This window comes from Podarcis pityusensis (genome assembly GCF_964106645.2).
Source record: "Podarcis pityusensis genome assembly, chromosome: 2".
Lineage (NCBI taxonomy): Eukaryota > Metazoa > Chordata > Lepidosauria > Squamata > Lacertidae > Podarcis > Podarcis pityusensis.
The window spans coordinates 23,261,260-23,279,483 of NC_138029.1; the positions used below are offsets into that span (position 1 = coordinate 23,261,260).

Below are 18,224 nucleotides of genomic sequence, written 5' to 3' on the forward strand. Positions count from 1 at the left end.
TTGGAAAGAAGATTGCTTGGTAGTTTATTTACAACAGAATGTAAGAAAAACGTGTAAAACGATAATAAATAACTGAAAAGCAACAATTAAGTGGTGTGTATGGAAACTATGATACTTGGATCCTTCTAAGCCTTGTATTGTTTTAACTTGGGCCGCTTGGTCCTCCTTTCATGGAATGAGCTTATCTAAACAATGTACTGTAACACTAAACCTATCAGCAAAAAACAATATACACAACATTCAAAGTCACAAGGATTGCCACAGAAGTAAAAACTTATTTCCATAGGTAACATTTAAAAATCAGAGGCTGTAATTAAAAGACCATGCCGGCCACACAAACTAGGAGGGTTTTTTGGGGGGGGGGCAACAGTTAAGAATAGTTGTAGCTTCAAGCCTTTATTGACACATAAGACATCTAAATTAAGGCTGAATAACAGCAAGTTCCTATTGACAAGTTCATTTATCCTCCCCTATTGCATTTACTAGCTGTAGCTGTTACAAAGTGCATATGTTTGATTGATTCTATATGACAGCATGTTTTAAAGTTTTGGTGCAGCGAACCATCCAAAGAAGTGTGAGCAGAATTCAAAATTCTCAATGGGGCCTTCCTACCTTCTCCTCTCCAGCCTCCGGCACTGTCTGAAAATACTGCTTCTGAGGCTCAGGGGATCTCCAGAAGGATACTGGATGTGGTATTTGCATTGGGAGGAGGGAATCAGTGAAAAGCTTTTGCTCTGCTTATGACTGCTCAGATTAAAACCACAGAACACTCTTTGTACATTCTCATATTAACAAACCTCTTGAATATTCTGTTACTCAATGAAACGTCCACTAGACAGAAATCTGGTTAAGAGAAACAGATTGAAGACATCTATTCTGGAGGAGCACCACTCCAGCAGGGAGTTGTGCAGTGAATTATCTCAGGATTGTAGCCTTGGAGATGATTAAGTTGAATATTTCTGCAAATTTACTCAAGCATAATGGTACAACAAACAGGAACGATGCCTGCTCATCAAAAGGGCACCGTTGTCTTTTATGGCAGCTCAACCTGTTACTTGGCAAATTCAACATATGCCTGTATTGTTTCTCTCAGCAAACAGGTAGTGTCGACAACATAGCCTTTAAGTTCCTCTGATAAGGGCCCAGTGAAGGTTTCTTGATACAAATATGGGAGGTTTTAAAGATGCATGTATATATTCTCCACATGTTGTTACAGGAATGCTAGATTTTTCTGTACCAAGAGTGGAGCCGCTCTTCCTTGAACTTTTATGGTGTAGCTTTTAAAAAAGCATACTTCAGTTAATATTTTGCCTGAGTACAATGTCAAGATTGGAACTTTTAAGTCAACAATTTTGGGAGTCTGTATCACAGGTAGGAGAGGTTGATTTGGAAAAAGCGGCACACATACCTCCTTTTTATTTCTTCCCTAGCAGTGCTTCAATGTATACAATTTGCCTGTCACAAAAAAGGCAGGGTCAACACCACCACTGCAATGCCATAGTATTTTAGTTTTGCTGTGCTGCACCACACTTTTAAAAGTGCCAACTAAAACCACATTGTTCCACAAAACAAATAATATAAACACCCGCAGCTCTGTCTGTTCCTCACAATCAAACCTAAAAAATATACAAATTTGTACAAAGTAATTCAGACAATTTAGCAGTGAAAACTTCTTTTTGTATAAAAGACATATTAGTGCAACAAAAATATGTTAGAAATTTAATTTAGTTATTATTCTTGTGCTGGAAATATTTTTTAAAGCAGTTCTCATAGCACTGGGGGGGGGATGGAAGGAGAAAATGAAAAGTTGTTTAATATTTGATAGCCTGATCAAGGCAAAAGCAGTGAGGGAAAACAGAAAATGATTGAGGAGTCTGCCATGACCCATGAAAATCATAGATGTAAGGATGATGTCAGTTCTCCAGAACAGATTTGTATCTGTTCTCCCCCACCAGTACAAAGACAGAAAGTAGGAGGCAGGAATGGAATGGGCTAGCCCATCATTGAGACATGCAGCGGAATTAAACTTGTGTCTTCTTCATTAAGCACCAAATTTAAATAGCATATCTAAGCTGAACAAACGCTTATAGATACAGTATTGAAGAGTGGGGAGTTAAAGCTGAAGATTCCATTAGTATTTTTCCAATGCATGCAATATTGCCTTTCTCTGTTTCAGATATGCACTATGCGGTCTGTTAAGTAACATCTTCTTGGGAGATGTTAATTCATTTACACAAATGCCTCATCTCCACCCCCCCCCCCCAAAGTCAAAGTAACGCAACAGGAGAGCAGGAAGTGAGACAGTTAAAACAAACACAATAATGCAGTCTGGCCCTATTGATTTGTGCGGAACATTCAAAAAAGGAGATAGAAGGATAGCAACATTTATTTGTAGGCCTACGGAACTTGTCACAATTCAATTGGCAGTAGTGCCACCTTTAGCTACAGCCGCATGCTGATTCAGGGTAGATTTATATACAAAAGGTTTCTGATAATAAGGGTGGGTGGGAGATATCACAACAGCCAAACAGAACAGCAGGATATTGAGAAATAATGAAAAAACAATGGACAATAATTGAGAGAAGGCATAAAGCTAAGTGTTAGGTGTATTCAGAACTAGTAGATGGTATTGGCCTTAGGTTCTTGAAGCTGTCAAACCTACGCGCTGCATTCTGTCCTCCCACCCCACTTTTCTACGACTGAAACTATTCTTCTAAAATCACCTTACTATCTACTATTTAAACAAGCCACTTAGAAGTTGGAGGGGGGATTTAAGTCAGCTACTTTTTCCACACGCAACGTCATGCTACCATGCTCGATAGAAATATATCCACTATTTTATTTTTTCCAATGACTTAAAAGAGAAGCAACACCCTGAGGTCTGGATCTATATTTCTATTTGCTTCCGACAGAACGTGCATAATCTCACTACAAGTTTATGACACATTCACCACTTTGCAAGGCCTGGTATAGCTTGGACAGTGAGTTACTAAGAACACGGCTAAAGAAAAGGGTGAAGGATTAATTACAATTTGGAATTAATTATATCCTTAGCCCTCAGGACAATTATGGGACAATTATGTCAGGAAATAAAAGGACTCCTAATTTAAATTGTGATATGGGGAAGCAACTTTAATTCCTGAGATTGAGGGTGATGCTACTAACAGGCCAGAAAGAAGTCATCTCTTTCCCAGCTGTATGGCAATGTGCAACTGGTACTGTAATTCTCCATGGTTATTGTAGTAAAAAGGACATACTCTTAAGAGTGGATCAAAAAGTTTGTTGTGCAAGCAGAAAGGCACTTCCATTTGCACAAGGGCCTCCCTGCTGATTTCTCAGTCCTGCAGCAGTCCCGTGTCTCCTCCTACACTGTTCTGCAGGGTCCCTCAACCCTTAGGAGTTGAGTTTTGGGTGAGCACAAGGGGCTGTATTAGGAAAGAGGTGCCAGGAAGGCCCTGTTGAGTGAACCTGTAAATTCTACTTTTCCCTGAAAGAAATTTAGCATGAAAGAAGCAACTCAGGAACTGACAGACTTTTTTTTTTGCTTCTCTAAGAAGCATTGCAAGATCTCTACGTTGCATCATCACATTACTTTTGTGTGCTGTTGTGTGCTCCAAAACTGACTGGGTGGAGACATCTCCATTAGCTTGTTTAGGTTAACTAAATTATACAAGATTTCACTTTCCTCTCTGAAGTCAGTATGCTGCAGTCATAGGCATTATCTCCAGTTGGTCCACATATTGAAAGCTGAAACTGGGCCTCTTACACCCTTGAGCAGGCCAAAGGCTCCTAGCTTTCGTTGAAGAGATATAGTTATTTAGAGAATTTTTCCTCCCTTTTCAGAATTTCAGTTACATTGCAATATATTATTGTCTTGTTACAGTATTTTGAGCATGGGACATCCTCTCCGAACTAGACATGATCTAGTTGCTTTGCATGCAGTGGTAGATTCAGTGGCAGAGTACCAGTTAAATCTCCAGCACCTGCAGGTAGGGTGGATAATGTCCTCTGTATGAAACCTTGGAAAGCAGTTACAGTAGACAATATTAGTAATAGACAATTACTGTAGACAAACTAGATGGACCAACAGTCAGATTTAGATACGGCAGCTTCCTTGTTATAGATCTGTCCCCTATACTCCCGTCTGCTAATTACTTTCAACTCAAGAGAGCTGCATGGGTGGTGTTCTTCCCTACCTCTGGTGGAAGAACTTCCTACGGAGTTTTCACTTCCCAGGATCCCATTTTGGGGGAATCTTAAAAACATAACGAATCTACATGGCCTTGTTCACATCCCCAGCTATTGTTACCCATAGTTTGGTGCCGGAATGAAACAGTCCACATACTACCACTTAAAATAATTGGTTGTTTTCGTCTAGACTTGAGGAGGCCCACCGTCACAACGCTTAAGAACCCTTGTCTTAAACTGCTTACCTAACCAGCCTTTGCCAAGCTGGTGACCCTCCAGATGTTTTGGACTACAATTCCCATTCGTTCCTGCCAGCATAGTTATACTGGCTTGGGCTGATGCAAGTTTTAGTACAAAACGTCTGGAGGGCACCTTGTTGGCAAAGGCTGCTCCAGTCTGATTAAAGAAACCAATGGGGGCACAATTATACGGTGATCACCAATCAATATGGTAGTAAACCAACTATATACTATCTTAAATCCCCAGTCAGATGTTAGCTTTGTCATCTTACCCTTAAGGCAAGGAGAATTTGGCCTGCCATCTCTCACTGTCTCCTTATAGTGACCTGCTTTCAGGCTTTTCACCAGTCAGCAGCTTACCTTCTCCCTAACATATACTCTTTCTCCTCCTCCCTGCTGTTTCTTCCAGCAAGTGTTGGGAGCTTTGGACAAGCAAGGCCGTGGGTAGGCTGGAAATAGCCTTTTTAAAAAGCAGACTGGATTGCCACACAATATAAAAGAGGGAGGGAGGGAAGCTAGTAAGCTGAAGAGATTGCCTCTTCTCTTTGCCTCCCTGCTGTTTCCCACATCTCTCTCTTTCAAGGTTGTTCCCTAAAATAATGTATCCTTACTCAGGCATTATTTCTGTACAGGAAATGTCAACATGTATGGGGGGGGCACATGCACTAGCTCTGCCCCTGCATGTACTCATCCTGCCACACTATTCCCAAACTTCTCGCATTGAGTAGAATAGGTGTGGTCTACCTGTGTTTGTGGACGCGGGTGGCGCTGTGGGTTAAACCACAGGGCCTAGGACTTGCCGATCAGAAGGTCGGCAGTTCGAATCCCCACAACAGGGTGAGCTCCCGTTGCTCGGTCCCTGCTCCTGCCAACTTAGCAGTTCGAAAGCACGTCAAAGTGCAAGTAGATAAATAGGTACCGCTCCGGCGGGAAGGTAAGCGGAGTTTCCGTGCGCTGCTCTGGTTTGCCAGAAGCGGCTTAGTCATGCTGGCCACATGACCTGGAAGCTGTACGCCGGCTCCCTCGGCCAATAAAGCGAGATGAGCGCCGCAACCCCAGAGTCGGCCACGACTGGACCTAATGGTCAGGGGTCCCTTTACCCTTTACCTGTGTTTGTATGATGGAGCAGGGTTTCTAACTGGCTTCTACTTGTACTCAAGTGATCCTCCGTGAGACCTTCCCTCTTCAACACTGGAAGGCAGGGAAAAAGTGGGGTGGGGATGGGACACTGGACAGTATGTCAGGTCACATGCACCCCAACACAGGTCATTTCCTGTTCAGGCAAGACACCTGAATAGGGCTTCCGTTTCTCACAGTTAAGGAGGAGAAATTGGGTTGACAGCAACCCGCCTTAGAATGGCATCCATCACATCAGTTACTGACCATTCTTGTCAGTCATTGGCAGAATGGGAAGCTTTATAGCCTAGAATAGCTTAACACCTGCAACTGACTGAATGTTATCTTTCATTTTTAAAAGGATTTTATATCGGGTGTTTTGTCTGGTTTCATAGGAATTCTGAGGGCTTGAAATAAATCACTGAACTATTCAGTTGCTTGTGTTCCCATCTTGCTCTCTGCAACGACACTCCCAAATACCAACACAGAACAGCTATACAACAGCACACCATAAAAAGGAGTCACAAATTTTGTGCAAGATACAAATAGTTCCAAGGGTCTAAAAATAAGTATAATGAATTACAACCAGAGCTCACTGGTTCTTTAGTTTTGAAGAGCTTAAAGTGTGCATTAGCTGCGCTCCAAATCCTGAGTTGTATTCAGTAAAACAAGAATCTGAATAATTACTGTTGGTATTCAAGTGTTTCTCAGTGAATAGCAGTTCAAAGGTTTACTTTAAGGTGCACTTGGCCTGAGAGTAAAAAGGATTTTAGAAATTGAGATATAATGGCTTGAAATGAGAAATGTCATTTGAAACTGTCCCTCAATAGTCCCTCATTCTCTCAAGATGTCCTTGCCACCTTTATTAAATCCATATAACATCTCCAGTCATAAATACTGTTATGCTATATATGAGAATATCTTTTGTTTACTACAGTTGCTATGTAGAGACTGACTTTTGCTTTTGCAAGCTTGTTTCATTTTGTGTTGATAGCAACATCTGTCATATGGCTTAGAGCTGCAGTCTAGGAATCGGAGCATATGAACTATGTTCTCGCATGCACTTAGCTAACTAGTTTAAGGGACAAGCCTGATGGGGAGTGGGGAAAGGTCATACTTCCAGATCAGTAAATTTTGTTTACACAAAACAACTACCATGAGCTTTGCAAATGCTATTCTTTCAGTCATGGCTTGTCATGAAAACATGCTGGGTTTAGAGAGCTTTTTTGTCTGGATCTGGGAGGGTGAGAGTTTCTGGGGCAGATTTTTTCCGTTGCCGGTCTTTGGGAACTGATAGAAATTCAGGCGCCTCTGTGGAGAGAGGTGTAGACGGAGCACTAGAAGGAGCACTGCGGATTGAAGAAGGGAGGGAGACATTAGAGATCGATATTGCAGGAGGGAAGATCCCAATTTTCTTGTTGGTGGCTTCCTGAGTCGCACGTTCAAATTCCCGGACTTCATCCATAGTCATGTCTTCAATGAGAAGAAAAGGAAGAAAGACAAATTAATGTTAGAACCACTGCACATGTTTGTTCCAGGCTTTTTAAAGATGCTAGTCTGCATGACCATTGTTATTCCAGTGCATTAGAACTCGAAAGGGAAGGGAAGCTATTGCCAGGGAATTTCACAACTGGCCACTGAAATTTCAGGAGGCACATTTCAGGCACTGTTCGTATCGTTCTTGGAGCTGCCAACACTGAAAAGTAATTCCTCACATTGACACCAAAATTTAGGTGTATGTTTCTATGAATTTTGGGCAATTCCACTGTTTATATTCTTGTCTGTCCTTGCTCCAACATAGACAGAATTCACATATAAATGGAAGATGCAGCAGGCTTCAAATTCTAGCCCAGAGCAAGCAAACCATTGCTTCTTTAATAGCTATTTCCATCTAGTGAACTGATGTTAAAATGTTATTTTTGCAAATAGAGGCTCAAGATAGGCCTTGATGGTTACTTTATAAAAACAACTGAACATGTGAATATCATAGATACACTACACTGAATAGCATGCTATCTTCAACTCTGGTGTAGCTGTTTAAGATCAGATGGTCAGACAACTCTAATTTTCTATATTATCAGCTAAGCTTTGTCACTGAACCATTTTTATTTGCGTGACACACTGTATCTATTAGATTATTTCCAAAAAACATGTCATTTAAGATACATAGAACACAATATTTTATCAATTATTTTTTACCTAATAGGTGCAGACTTCATTAAAGTCAGTTGGAAAGCTGGTGGTTTTAAAAGGAGAATATAAATCACTTCATTTATTGCTCCAGCTGTATATGGATTGTACCACTTCAAACTGGAGGTGGAAGCTCACGAGATTAAAAAATCTTTCATATAAAACAAACCTCCACAAAATGCCATAGATTCCAAGGAGAACAATTTTAGCAGATCATGATAATATTCACACTGAGGTAGTTTATCAGGTGAGTCCCCACCAGCTTGGGCCCATGTTCAGTATCTCAACTATCTCATAAGCACTAGGCTTAGGTAACATCATCATCATCATCATCATCATCATCATCATCATCACCTTCCTCTTCTAAAGGGCATGAAAGTGTCTCTATACAATGCCCTGTACATGGCATATTCATACAGAAAATTAATTAGATCACGACCACCAAAAAGAAGCTGAGATTATTATGAATGAAACAATGAGAATCCTTTTCCATCTCTGTTTAAGTTTGTTCCTTTATGGATTGTTAAAAAACACTCAAACCAAGGTAATACAGAGTTGAAAGGAAACTTGGAAGTCCATCTGGTCTAGCCAGTTACATGGTAAATAATCTCAGATGATTCATTTGAGACCTGCTTTAAGGGTGCTTCCAGAGAGGGGCGATATACTGCCAGTGGATTGTTCAGGTTTGATTTTCCCATGTGCGCAATTGGCAAATGAGCTTTCACAAGTTCCCGTTTTTTCATTAGTGACTATTCCTTGCTATTCTACCACTTGCAATGCGCACCAGCGGACAGATTTTGATGGAACGTTGTCTGGAGGTTTTCATTGCCCCATATACCAGCATATCTGTCCATGGACATCCAGAAAATTAAAATCCCAGGAACAGCATGAGAGCAAATGTTACCAGCCTTAGTTAGCATGTTTCAAAACGGACAACATGTCGAGTTGGAAGAGACCCCAAGAGTCATCTAGTCCAAACCCTGGCAATGCAGGAATCTCAGCTAAAGAATTAATGACAGGTGGCCCTCCAACCTCTGCTTAAAAACCTCCAAGGAAGGAGGTGTATCCATTTCTATTTGGTTATGTTTATTTTTTAACACACAGGCTCATATCATTTGGGATGCTGTAAATAAAATGGCTCGGGACGCGGGTGGCACTGGGGTCTAAACCACTGAGCCTCTTGGGTTTGCCGATCAGAAGGTCGACGGTTCAAATCCCTGCAGCGGGGTGAGCTCCCGTTGCTCGGTCCCTTCTCCTGCCAACCTAGCAGTTCAAAAGCATGCAAAAAAGTGCAAGTAGATAAATAGGTACTGCTCTGGCGGGAAGGTAAATGGCGTTTCTGTGCACTGCTCTGCTTTGTTGTGGGGGAGGAAGGGAAAGGAGATTGTCAGCCACTTTGAGACTCCTTAGGGTAGTGATAAAGCGGGATATCAAATCCAAACTCCTCCTCCTCCTCCTCCTCCTCTTCTTCTTTCATGCAGGCCACATGACCTGGAAAAACTGTCTGCGGATAAATGCCAGCTCCCTCAGCCTGTAAAGCAAAATGAGCGCTGCAACCCCATAGTCATCTGCGACTGGTCTTAACTGCCAGGAGTCCTTTACCTTTACCTTTTTAAACAAAATGGCTAGGCTAGGAAGGAGAAGTGCAGTGCTAAATGGTATCCACTGAAACATCACCACACCTATTACAAACCAACCACCAGACCAAATGTGCTAATGAGCTTCTACACCAGCAGTATTTGCATACCTCGGGTTAAGTACTTAATTCGTTCCAGAGGTCCGTTCTTAACCTGAAACTGTTCTTAACCTGAAGCACCACTTTAGCTAATGGAGCTACCCGGTGCCGCCGCACTGCCGGAGCACAATTTCTGTTCTCATCCTGAAGCAAAGTTCTTAACCTGAAGCGCTATTTCTGGGTTAGTGGAGTCTGTAACCTGAAGCGTATGTAACCTGAGGTACCACTGCATATATATTTTACTTGTTGGATATTCCACACTAAAGTGGAAGCCAGATTAAATGTAAAAAAGGAAAAGGAAAAAAAGTATGAGCTGGAATTTTGATGATGTCATAAGGGCACTGGGAAAAAAACCAAACATGCACATGAGCAGCACCAATTCCACAATAAACCCCTGTCGGGAAACACCCTAAGTTGGAAAAATCTGTGTTTGAGAAAACATTCCAGTCTTGTTTTCATTCCAGTGATGAACCTGTTAAGAATCCAGCTGGTGAGTTCAGACCTGAAGGAATTACACTGCTGAAAAAAAATGGCTGATGCAAAGCACGTGCAACCAGGCCATGGAACATGTCCTTCTTTTCACAGTGAAAGGCTTTGGGTTTTCATTCACAAATTAATCAAATATCAGTTAGGCACTGCTGTCCAGTTCCACCAGAGGGCAGAGGTACTTCACCGTAAATAAAGTTTTCCTTCCTACAAAATTCCAAAGCACAATTCTTTCTGGTTACTGTATTTCCCCTCTACCGATACAAAATTCAAGATGGGTTCAGCAAAAGGTCATCTGAGATTTGCATGCCTCAAATCCAGGTTGCTGTTTTGAATACTAGCAAAGGGTTTGTTTATTCAATGCAAAACCCAGCTTGGTTTCAGTTTCAGCTTTTCTTCAATGAAATGGACTCACATGAAGGAAACTCAGAGCTTGCCCATATTTGAGCATTGTGTAGTGGTCAATCCACTAAAATTAGACCAGACTAGGCCATATCCACGCATATCTGAATTTGAATACGAGGAGCAATTCATTCTTTTTATTCATACCAGTAGTCACTCCCTTTTGTGTTCGCCCCCACCTTCTAATTTTATTCTATTGATTATATTATGTCAATTAAGTACCAGGGCACAGATAGCTGCATACACACTTCTCTCTTTTTAATTCCCTCCACCCAGGAAATGTGCATAAGCACAAAGGCAATTGTAAATGCTCAGCACATACCTTTATTTAGTGCAAATCTGAGGGATCAAAAGAAAAAAACAAAGCTACACTCCTCTGTCCAGGAGCATGCAAGACATGCTAGTTATTAGCATGCTGGAAAAGAAACAAAAGCAATTCTAAATCCTCAGCGCATACTTTTCAGATAGCTGCACAGTTATCTGGTGCATAATTTTTTTATGTGGTGTGTGCAGTTTTCTGGTTTTGTGCACATCTGATGGATCAATATATATATTGTGGCTATGTTCCTCTTGGTAGCATGGCCAGAAAATAAATGAAAGCACTGACGAAATAGTGGCCAAGGAAAGAGGAGTGGCAGAAAGTAATGACTGATCCACTCAGCCCAAATCACCAAAACAAACTGTCTGCAACCCCAAATGGAGTGGTAGGGAACCTGGTTTCCCCCACCTTATTGGATTAACCCCAGATCTGAAATTACAGGAGAAAAGCATTGAGATTGGTGTTGCTTGAGGGTAATGTCATGTGGATTATGGAAATTTAAATGGGAATGCAAGCACACAATAAACTCCAGTGTGGACAAGCCTGAAGAGAAGCTGAAACAGGGTACAACCCCCCCCCCCAATCAATTATACGTACCACTGCTCCCAAGCAAAAGCTCTTTTGAAAAGACCTGTTATAGTCAAATGCCTCAAGGCCTATCAGCAGGCTAGACAACCTTCTAATTAACTTTAGCTACTCATCACTTCTATGGGAAGGATATTGGTAAAAGACTAGGAGAGTGCAGATTGCACTGGTATCAATATTATGAGGCTGCTAGAATCACTTGATATTAATGGCAAAACTGACACCCAAACACATGATCGTCAAAAGGCAGCAGAGTGGGAATTGAAGATGTGGCAGAGTCCCATGGGAATCGAAATCCGTGATCGTAACAGTTGAGAGTGGTGCTGAGCAGCTACACTGTGCTATAATTCACACTGTCAGTTGGGCCACTGATGGGAGTAGGCATTCGTTTGCCTGTTTCTCAAAGCAAGTACCGTATTTTTCGCTCTATAAGATGCACCAGACCACAAGACGCACCTAGTTTTTGGAGGAGGAAAACAAGAAAGAAAAGAAATCTGAATGTCAGAAGCCAGAACAGCAAGAGGGATCGCTGCGCAGTGAAAGCAGCAATCCCTCTTGCTGTTCTGGCTTCTGGGATAGCTGCATAGCCTGCATTCACGCCATAAGACGCACACACATTTCCCCTTACTTTTTAGGAGGGAAAAAGTGAGTCTTATAGAGCAAAAAATACGGTATTTTACTCACTTGAGATAATTGCCCCAGCTCTGCTCTCTTCCGTTTGCTGTTTGATTAATGAGCATTCACGTGGCTTTGAATCAATCAAACTGAAGCTCAGCACACCGCTCAGGAGATCTCTCGTGCCCAAACTTCCCCAATAATTTCAGTGGATGGAGACCATCCTTGTGCACAAAAACATAGCCAGTCTGTTCTGGAGGAAAGTTCTGGCTCTGCGTTGCCTGGTTCTGATCTAACAGACAACCAACTTTGGGGGAGAGCACAGCTCCAGTTACTGGCACAGGGAACTCGGGTATAAATCTGTCACCTGGTGCGCCCAATTGACTCTAACCTGACAATTTCATTTTCCACTGGAAGTAGATATCTACACCTGAAGTTAAAACAGGCATATCCCAAAACAGGAGTTGCAACACAGATCTCCCCAGACTGTAAGCCTGGCTTCACACTGTGTTCACAATACCAGGGACAGATGTAACAAACAAAGCAAACGCTGAGTCAGTTCACGGCCATGTGCGCCTTTTCAAAAGAGTGCAGTATTTGTTCAAGTGAACATTGGTTTGTTGTCTGCATTAAAACACACATGCAACAGTCCATTTTTTGAAAATATGGGGGGAAAGCTGCTTTGAAGAGGGAGCAAGAAGTGGTCTTGTGGCATCATAGGGAGTTAAACAACCAGGGCTGTGCATAGCTGTCTCAGAACTCGATTTTTAAGATAAGATTGTACATTTGGGGGTGGGCAAATGCGCTGAGGATATTTCTACAGCAGGCTCACCACTCAGATTTTATCTGAGCCTTATGTTAACCCTTCTAATTCTCCCCTGGGAAAATGGCGCAAAGAAGGAAATCAAGGTGAGCCTTTGCACTGACGAAGTCTGCTTCCACAGAAATCATTGTCATACAAAATCTGACCACTTGTGTTCTTTCTTTTTTGCTCTAGCAGAGGGTGGGCAATATTTTTAAAGAGGCTACATACACTTCCTTTGGCATGGCTCTCTATTTCACCCACAGGAGATGAATGTTGATCGCAAACTTTAATGTTGGTTTTTTCATGCATATTTTTCTCATATTCTCGAACATCCTCCATAGTCATATCTGAAAAAAGTTCAAGATGTTGGGTTGTTTTCTCTATTAATTCTATTCAGGCTTGAATGAAAGGGAAGAGTCTAGGGAGAATTATCTTTCTAGCAAAAGCCAAAAAGCAGAAGCCGGCTAGCTTTATGAGGATTCATAATAAAGATTGTTAAGTTAAACCAGCCAAGGAAGGTATAAGAAGGTTGAGTTAAGGGATAATTGCAGAATGGGGGTGCTTGGAAGCTGGGATGTTTTTGTCAAGTGAGGTTGGCAGGAAGGTGTTGGGTCAGGCTTTGCTAGAGGCAAACATCTTCTAAAATAAATTTAGAAGATTTCCTGGAAAAAAGAGGAAGGATTAAGGAACAGCACGAGAGTTTACTTACCTTGTCAGAGACATGCCAGGAAAACTCTACATTATGTATAATGACACACGATTTACAAAAAAAAAAAGTAGCTTCATTGTTTTAACACTACACAGCTCAGCTTTGAGAGATTATGTGTTTTTGGATTTCGACAATTTGTATAGTGCTTAATCATAGCCAACCCTACGCAGTGTAGTGAAGGACTGCAGAAAGTACCTATGAATAGTGAAAGGATTCAAACACTTTGAAAGGTAAATCCAAATAAACATTTGCTTTGTAGAGATACCCAAGAAAGTCATACGCAAACCGGGTCCACTGGGACGTGTGTATACGTCAGGCATTTCAAAGTTTTGCAGGAGCTCCACTGTGAAGTGGCTACCTTCACAGATCTTACATTATACTAAAGGGGATCTACTTTGTAATTTTATTAGACCCCCTCCCCAACAAAATATCTGCCAATGACACCCAGCAGCAAAGGACTCACAGTTAGATTTTTTGAAGGGGGTGATCGTGAGCACACTCTGAGCCCTGGAATTGGATATCAGTACCAGAAATGAACTGAACTCACAGTCCTTTCATACAAATACTCCTGATTAGCTTTGTTCATTTTAGCAGCCTACTTCAGGTGACAAAATTCATTTTGGTGTTTCTATTTTTTTTAAAATAAAAAAAAAATGGGTATAAGAAACCTTTGCTGATGTAGTGCCAATTAATCAGAGATCTACAGTGTCGAATGTAGTCCTAACAATACGTTGTATCACCACTGGCATGAGTCATGGATTATCATATTTTAATATTAGTGTACTTAGAACGAAGGAGCATTAAAGCGTTGATCAAAGAAGCTTATAAGCAATGAAAATGGCACAATCAAAAGCACTTTAGCCGGGCAAAGTACATGCTCTTCATTAGCAGCACTTCAGTTAATAATGAAATACTGTTGTCTTATAGCAATGTTAATTGCATATTAAGATGAAACCCTAAGCTTATTTATCTGGAAGTAAAAACCATTGAAATAATGAAAATACTTCCAAATGAACAAGTTTAGGATTGAAGTTTAGAGGGCAGTGCAACAACAAAATCCACATTTTTAGAATAAGCAAAATCCCAATGCATTGGCCCGCTGAATGCTTGATACCATCGACTGATATACACCTTATAAATATCTAGCTTTAAACATATAAGAAATATTGAGCTATGGTGACCAATTAATCATTACTTGAAAGGAAGCTTTCCTTTATTTTACTTCTGCAGCAAATTTTTTAAAAGCCCCAAGCATTTAAAACATGCCAATTATTTAAAATAATTTGCCATTATCCTGCACCAACAATTTAGGCACAGGTTTGCTGGAGGAATTATTATTATTAAAATTTGTATACTGCCCTTCATCTGAAGATCACACAACATAAAAATACAAAATGAATACAACAGAAGGCTATTCACTCACTGCCGTGCTCCTGGTTCCAAAAGGGTGTGTATATTTTATTTTATTTTGGAGGGGCAATGTTCCCCTTATGCCAGGATGCCATTAGAATCCTATTCCGCTTCAGCAGCATGATGTACAAAGTTAATGAAGAGAAAGGAAACCTAGTTATTGGGCAGAGGTAGGAACAGAAGAGACTTTTATGAAAAATAAATGTTTGGGGGCATGCTTCGAGAGTGAATGTGCAATAAAATGGACATAAAGAGGCATGATGTTGCTGCGGGAAGTGGGTGGCTTTGCGCTATATATCACAGTGCTTCTGGGGATAAGAACTTATTTGTGAATTAAAGTTATGTTTTAGTCCAAGAAAGCTGTTCTAGACCTTCCTGAGCGTTATTCAATAGATGCAAACAGGCAAACCACATCTATCGCAGTGGCTCTGGGGTTTTCCTGGGGGGTCTGGTTTCATCTGCATGAAGCACTATAAAAACTTAGAAACTGAGTTTATCTACTGCGCGTGATCTAGGGGCGCGGGTGGCGCTGTGGGTTAAACCACAGAGCCTAGGACTTGCCAATCAGAAGGTCGGCGGTTCGAATCCCTGCAGCGGGGTGAGCTCCCGTTGCTCGGTCCCTGCTCCTGCGAACCCAGCAGTTCGAAAGCACGTCAAAGTGCAAGTAGATAAAGAGGTACCGCTCTGGCGGGAAGGTAAACGGCGTTTCCGTGCGCTGCTCTGGTTCACTAGAAGTGGCTTAGTCATACTGGAAACATGACCCAGAAGCTGTACGCCGGCTCCCTCGGCCAATAAAGCGAGATGAGCGCCGCAACCCCAGAGTCGGCCACAACTGGACCTAATGGTCAGGGGTCCCTTTACCTTTACTTTTACTGTGGGTGATGACTACAACCCTGTCCCAAGTCCCTGAAAATCTGTCAGATGTGCACAAAGCTGTTAGAAAGGGTTGACAAAATCCCCTTACAGCGCCAATCTAATATTAGGTGCAGGGCCAAGAGACTGCCTGAATTCAGGTTAACTGCACCATTCCTCAACCCACTTTCTTAAGAATTGATCCTGCATAGCAGTTCCTTCTCGCAGTATTACTCTCACACTGAATGCCTGTGCAGACGCTAACTTGTAGAACTGTACCAATGAATGCTTCACCTAAACTTGTAGAATAATTCTGTTTTCCTTTCTGAAAACATTAACATTATATTCATAATGAAAACATTGTTATTGTATAAATAACATAACGGCATATGGAAAACGAAGCAAGCTGAAATACCTGAAATCCCTTACGTTGGGAAACAGTTTTACACAGCTCAGATGGAATGGTGGGACAACATGGTTTAAAATAATGGTTTAGAAACAGGGAGCTGCAGAATTAACTTGATTTGTTGTTGTTTTTCTCCATAGAGGAAATGTTCTCAAGGCATTGGATGGACAGTTAGGGTTGGACTAGTTCTAATAACCCTTCACCTTTCTATCTTTGTGTTAATTACCCGACGAAGGCTGATAGCACTAATCCTCCTTCTGACACTTACTTTTCCTTTGATCGAGTCACCTAATCATTCCTGTTCACTTTTTCCATCTGTAAAATGCAGATAATAATCCTTATTTCACAGACTGCTAGGGTGATTAACATGTGAACTGTGCTTTGAAGACTGAACTTGTTAAGCTCTATTGTGGTCCAAGCCCCTTCTAGATTTTCTTCCTCCTGCTACTATATTTGCAGTAGTTTGGGGGGTGATTCAGTTGTATAACTCTATTTTGATACTTATCTTTCTGTAGTTTACTTGCCATTTTTTATTTTTAACCAAAACTCTGTAGGCTTACTTGTATTTCGCTGGGTAAACCTGAAAATGAAGGTCTTAGGACAGCTTTACACAAGACTATCACCCAAAATGAATATACACATAATGTATATACACGTAGGCAGGTGATATATGCATATCATGAGTGATATCCAATATTAGTTGCATTTAGGGTAGATTCCTTAAAATTAATGGACTTAAGTAACTTTTAAGCCTATTCACATAATGCCAGCGTATCTCTATTTCCTTATGTATGAATGCTTTTAAATAATACTGAACACACATTGCTGCAAAATTGTAACCACAACTGTCAATTCTGTATACATTCCAAGTAACAAAAAGTGGCTGGATTAGAACCACACTCTTTAAATTTTAAAGAGCATGCCCTGGTCCCTTAAAAAAAAAAAATCCTTCTGCCACATTGGTTATGAAGGATACATTCTGTGTGAGCTCTGTATAAGGCTGCAATCCCATGCGCATCTACCTGGCAATAAGCCCCACTGAACTCAGTGAAGCTTACATCTCACTAGACGTGCATAAGATTGCACCAAAAGAATTGCAAAATCTGTCCTTTGTTATGGCTGCCTTAACAAGACCACCAAAGCAGAAAAAAAGCATTGCATGCAGTTAATAAGGCCTTAGATAATCTGTTTGTCCATGTGAGTTTATTTTTGAAAACATGACTTACCATACCACTCATCCACCCATGTAAAAGCCTGTCGGTGGCCAATCAGCAATATATCTCTGACCACCTGTAAATCAGAACAAGGGTTAAAGACATCTCTGACAACAAACAAAACAAAACAAACAAACAAACAAACAAACAAACAAACAAACAGGAATAGCATCATACCAGAGATATGCACTAGATTGGAGGTGGGGAACATTTGGCTCTCTAGATATTGATGGCCTGCTACCCACTTCACCCCTGAACATTGACATTGCTGACGGAGCTGATGTGAGTTGGAGTCCAACAACATCTGGAGGGCCGCAGGTACCCCCCCCCCAAACATGTTATGCTGCTGCTGAAAGAACTGCACTGGGTTCGATGACCTCCCGAGCTAAATTCAAGTTACTATTTCTGGTGAATACAGTTTGGGACCAGGCTAAGTAAAAGAACCGACCACCCCTTATACACCCATTGATCACTGTGCTCTGCAGGAGAGGGACACCTGCATATATCATCTTGTTAGATCTGTTCTGTACAATATAGGAATTTGCCTTTCAGCGTGGCAGCACCTACCTTTTGAAACTCCCTCCCATCACACATCAGATAGTCTCCTTTGCCTTTCTGATGCCTACTGAAGACCCTCCTTTTTCAACAAGCCTTTTAAAATGAGAATCTTTTATCCCAGTCTGTATCCATCTTGGAATGAAGTTAACAATCAAAACAATTAAAGGGGATTACATATAGGCAATGACCATCTAGTGTGTGTCCAACTGGCGCATGGCCACTGACACACGGGTCCTTTTGGACCCGGAAGAGGGCAGAATGGTGGCCAGGAGCGGAACCCCCATGTAAAATGGTCACCACCCATATATGCAAACATTTCCACATATCAAAATAATATTATGTTAAAAATAATGATTTTACTGTAAAATCACTTCAAGATATAATATGGGAAGTGA

At 41.3% G+C, this 18,224-nt stretch overlaps 1 protein-coding gene across 2 annotated transcripts in view; it reads right to left on the reverse strand.

The window, feature by feature from the left end:
- PITPNC1 (phosphatidylinositol transfer protein cytoplasmic 1) overlaps positions 1-18,224 on the reverse strand; it is a 141,543-nt gene continuing 123,319 nt past the window's right edge. Inside the window, exons 8-10 of one of the 2 annotated variants that reach the window (XM_080994990.1) lie at positions 17,284-17,347; positions 12,909-13,027; positions 6,876-7,016 (exon numbers count right to left, since the gene is read on the reverse strand). In XM_080994990.1, the coding sequence (XP_080851116.1) occupies positions 7,011-7,016; positions 12,909-13,027; positions 17,284-17,347 (189 nt within the window). In that variant the 3' untranslated portion in view covers positions 6,876-7,010. Of the gene's footprint in view, positions 7,017-12,908; positions 13,028-17,283; positions 17,348-18,224 lie in introns of both variants that reach the window. The other variant, XM_080994989.1, reaches the window with a different exon arrangement.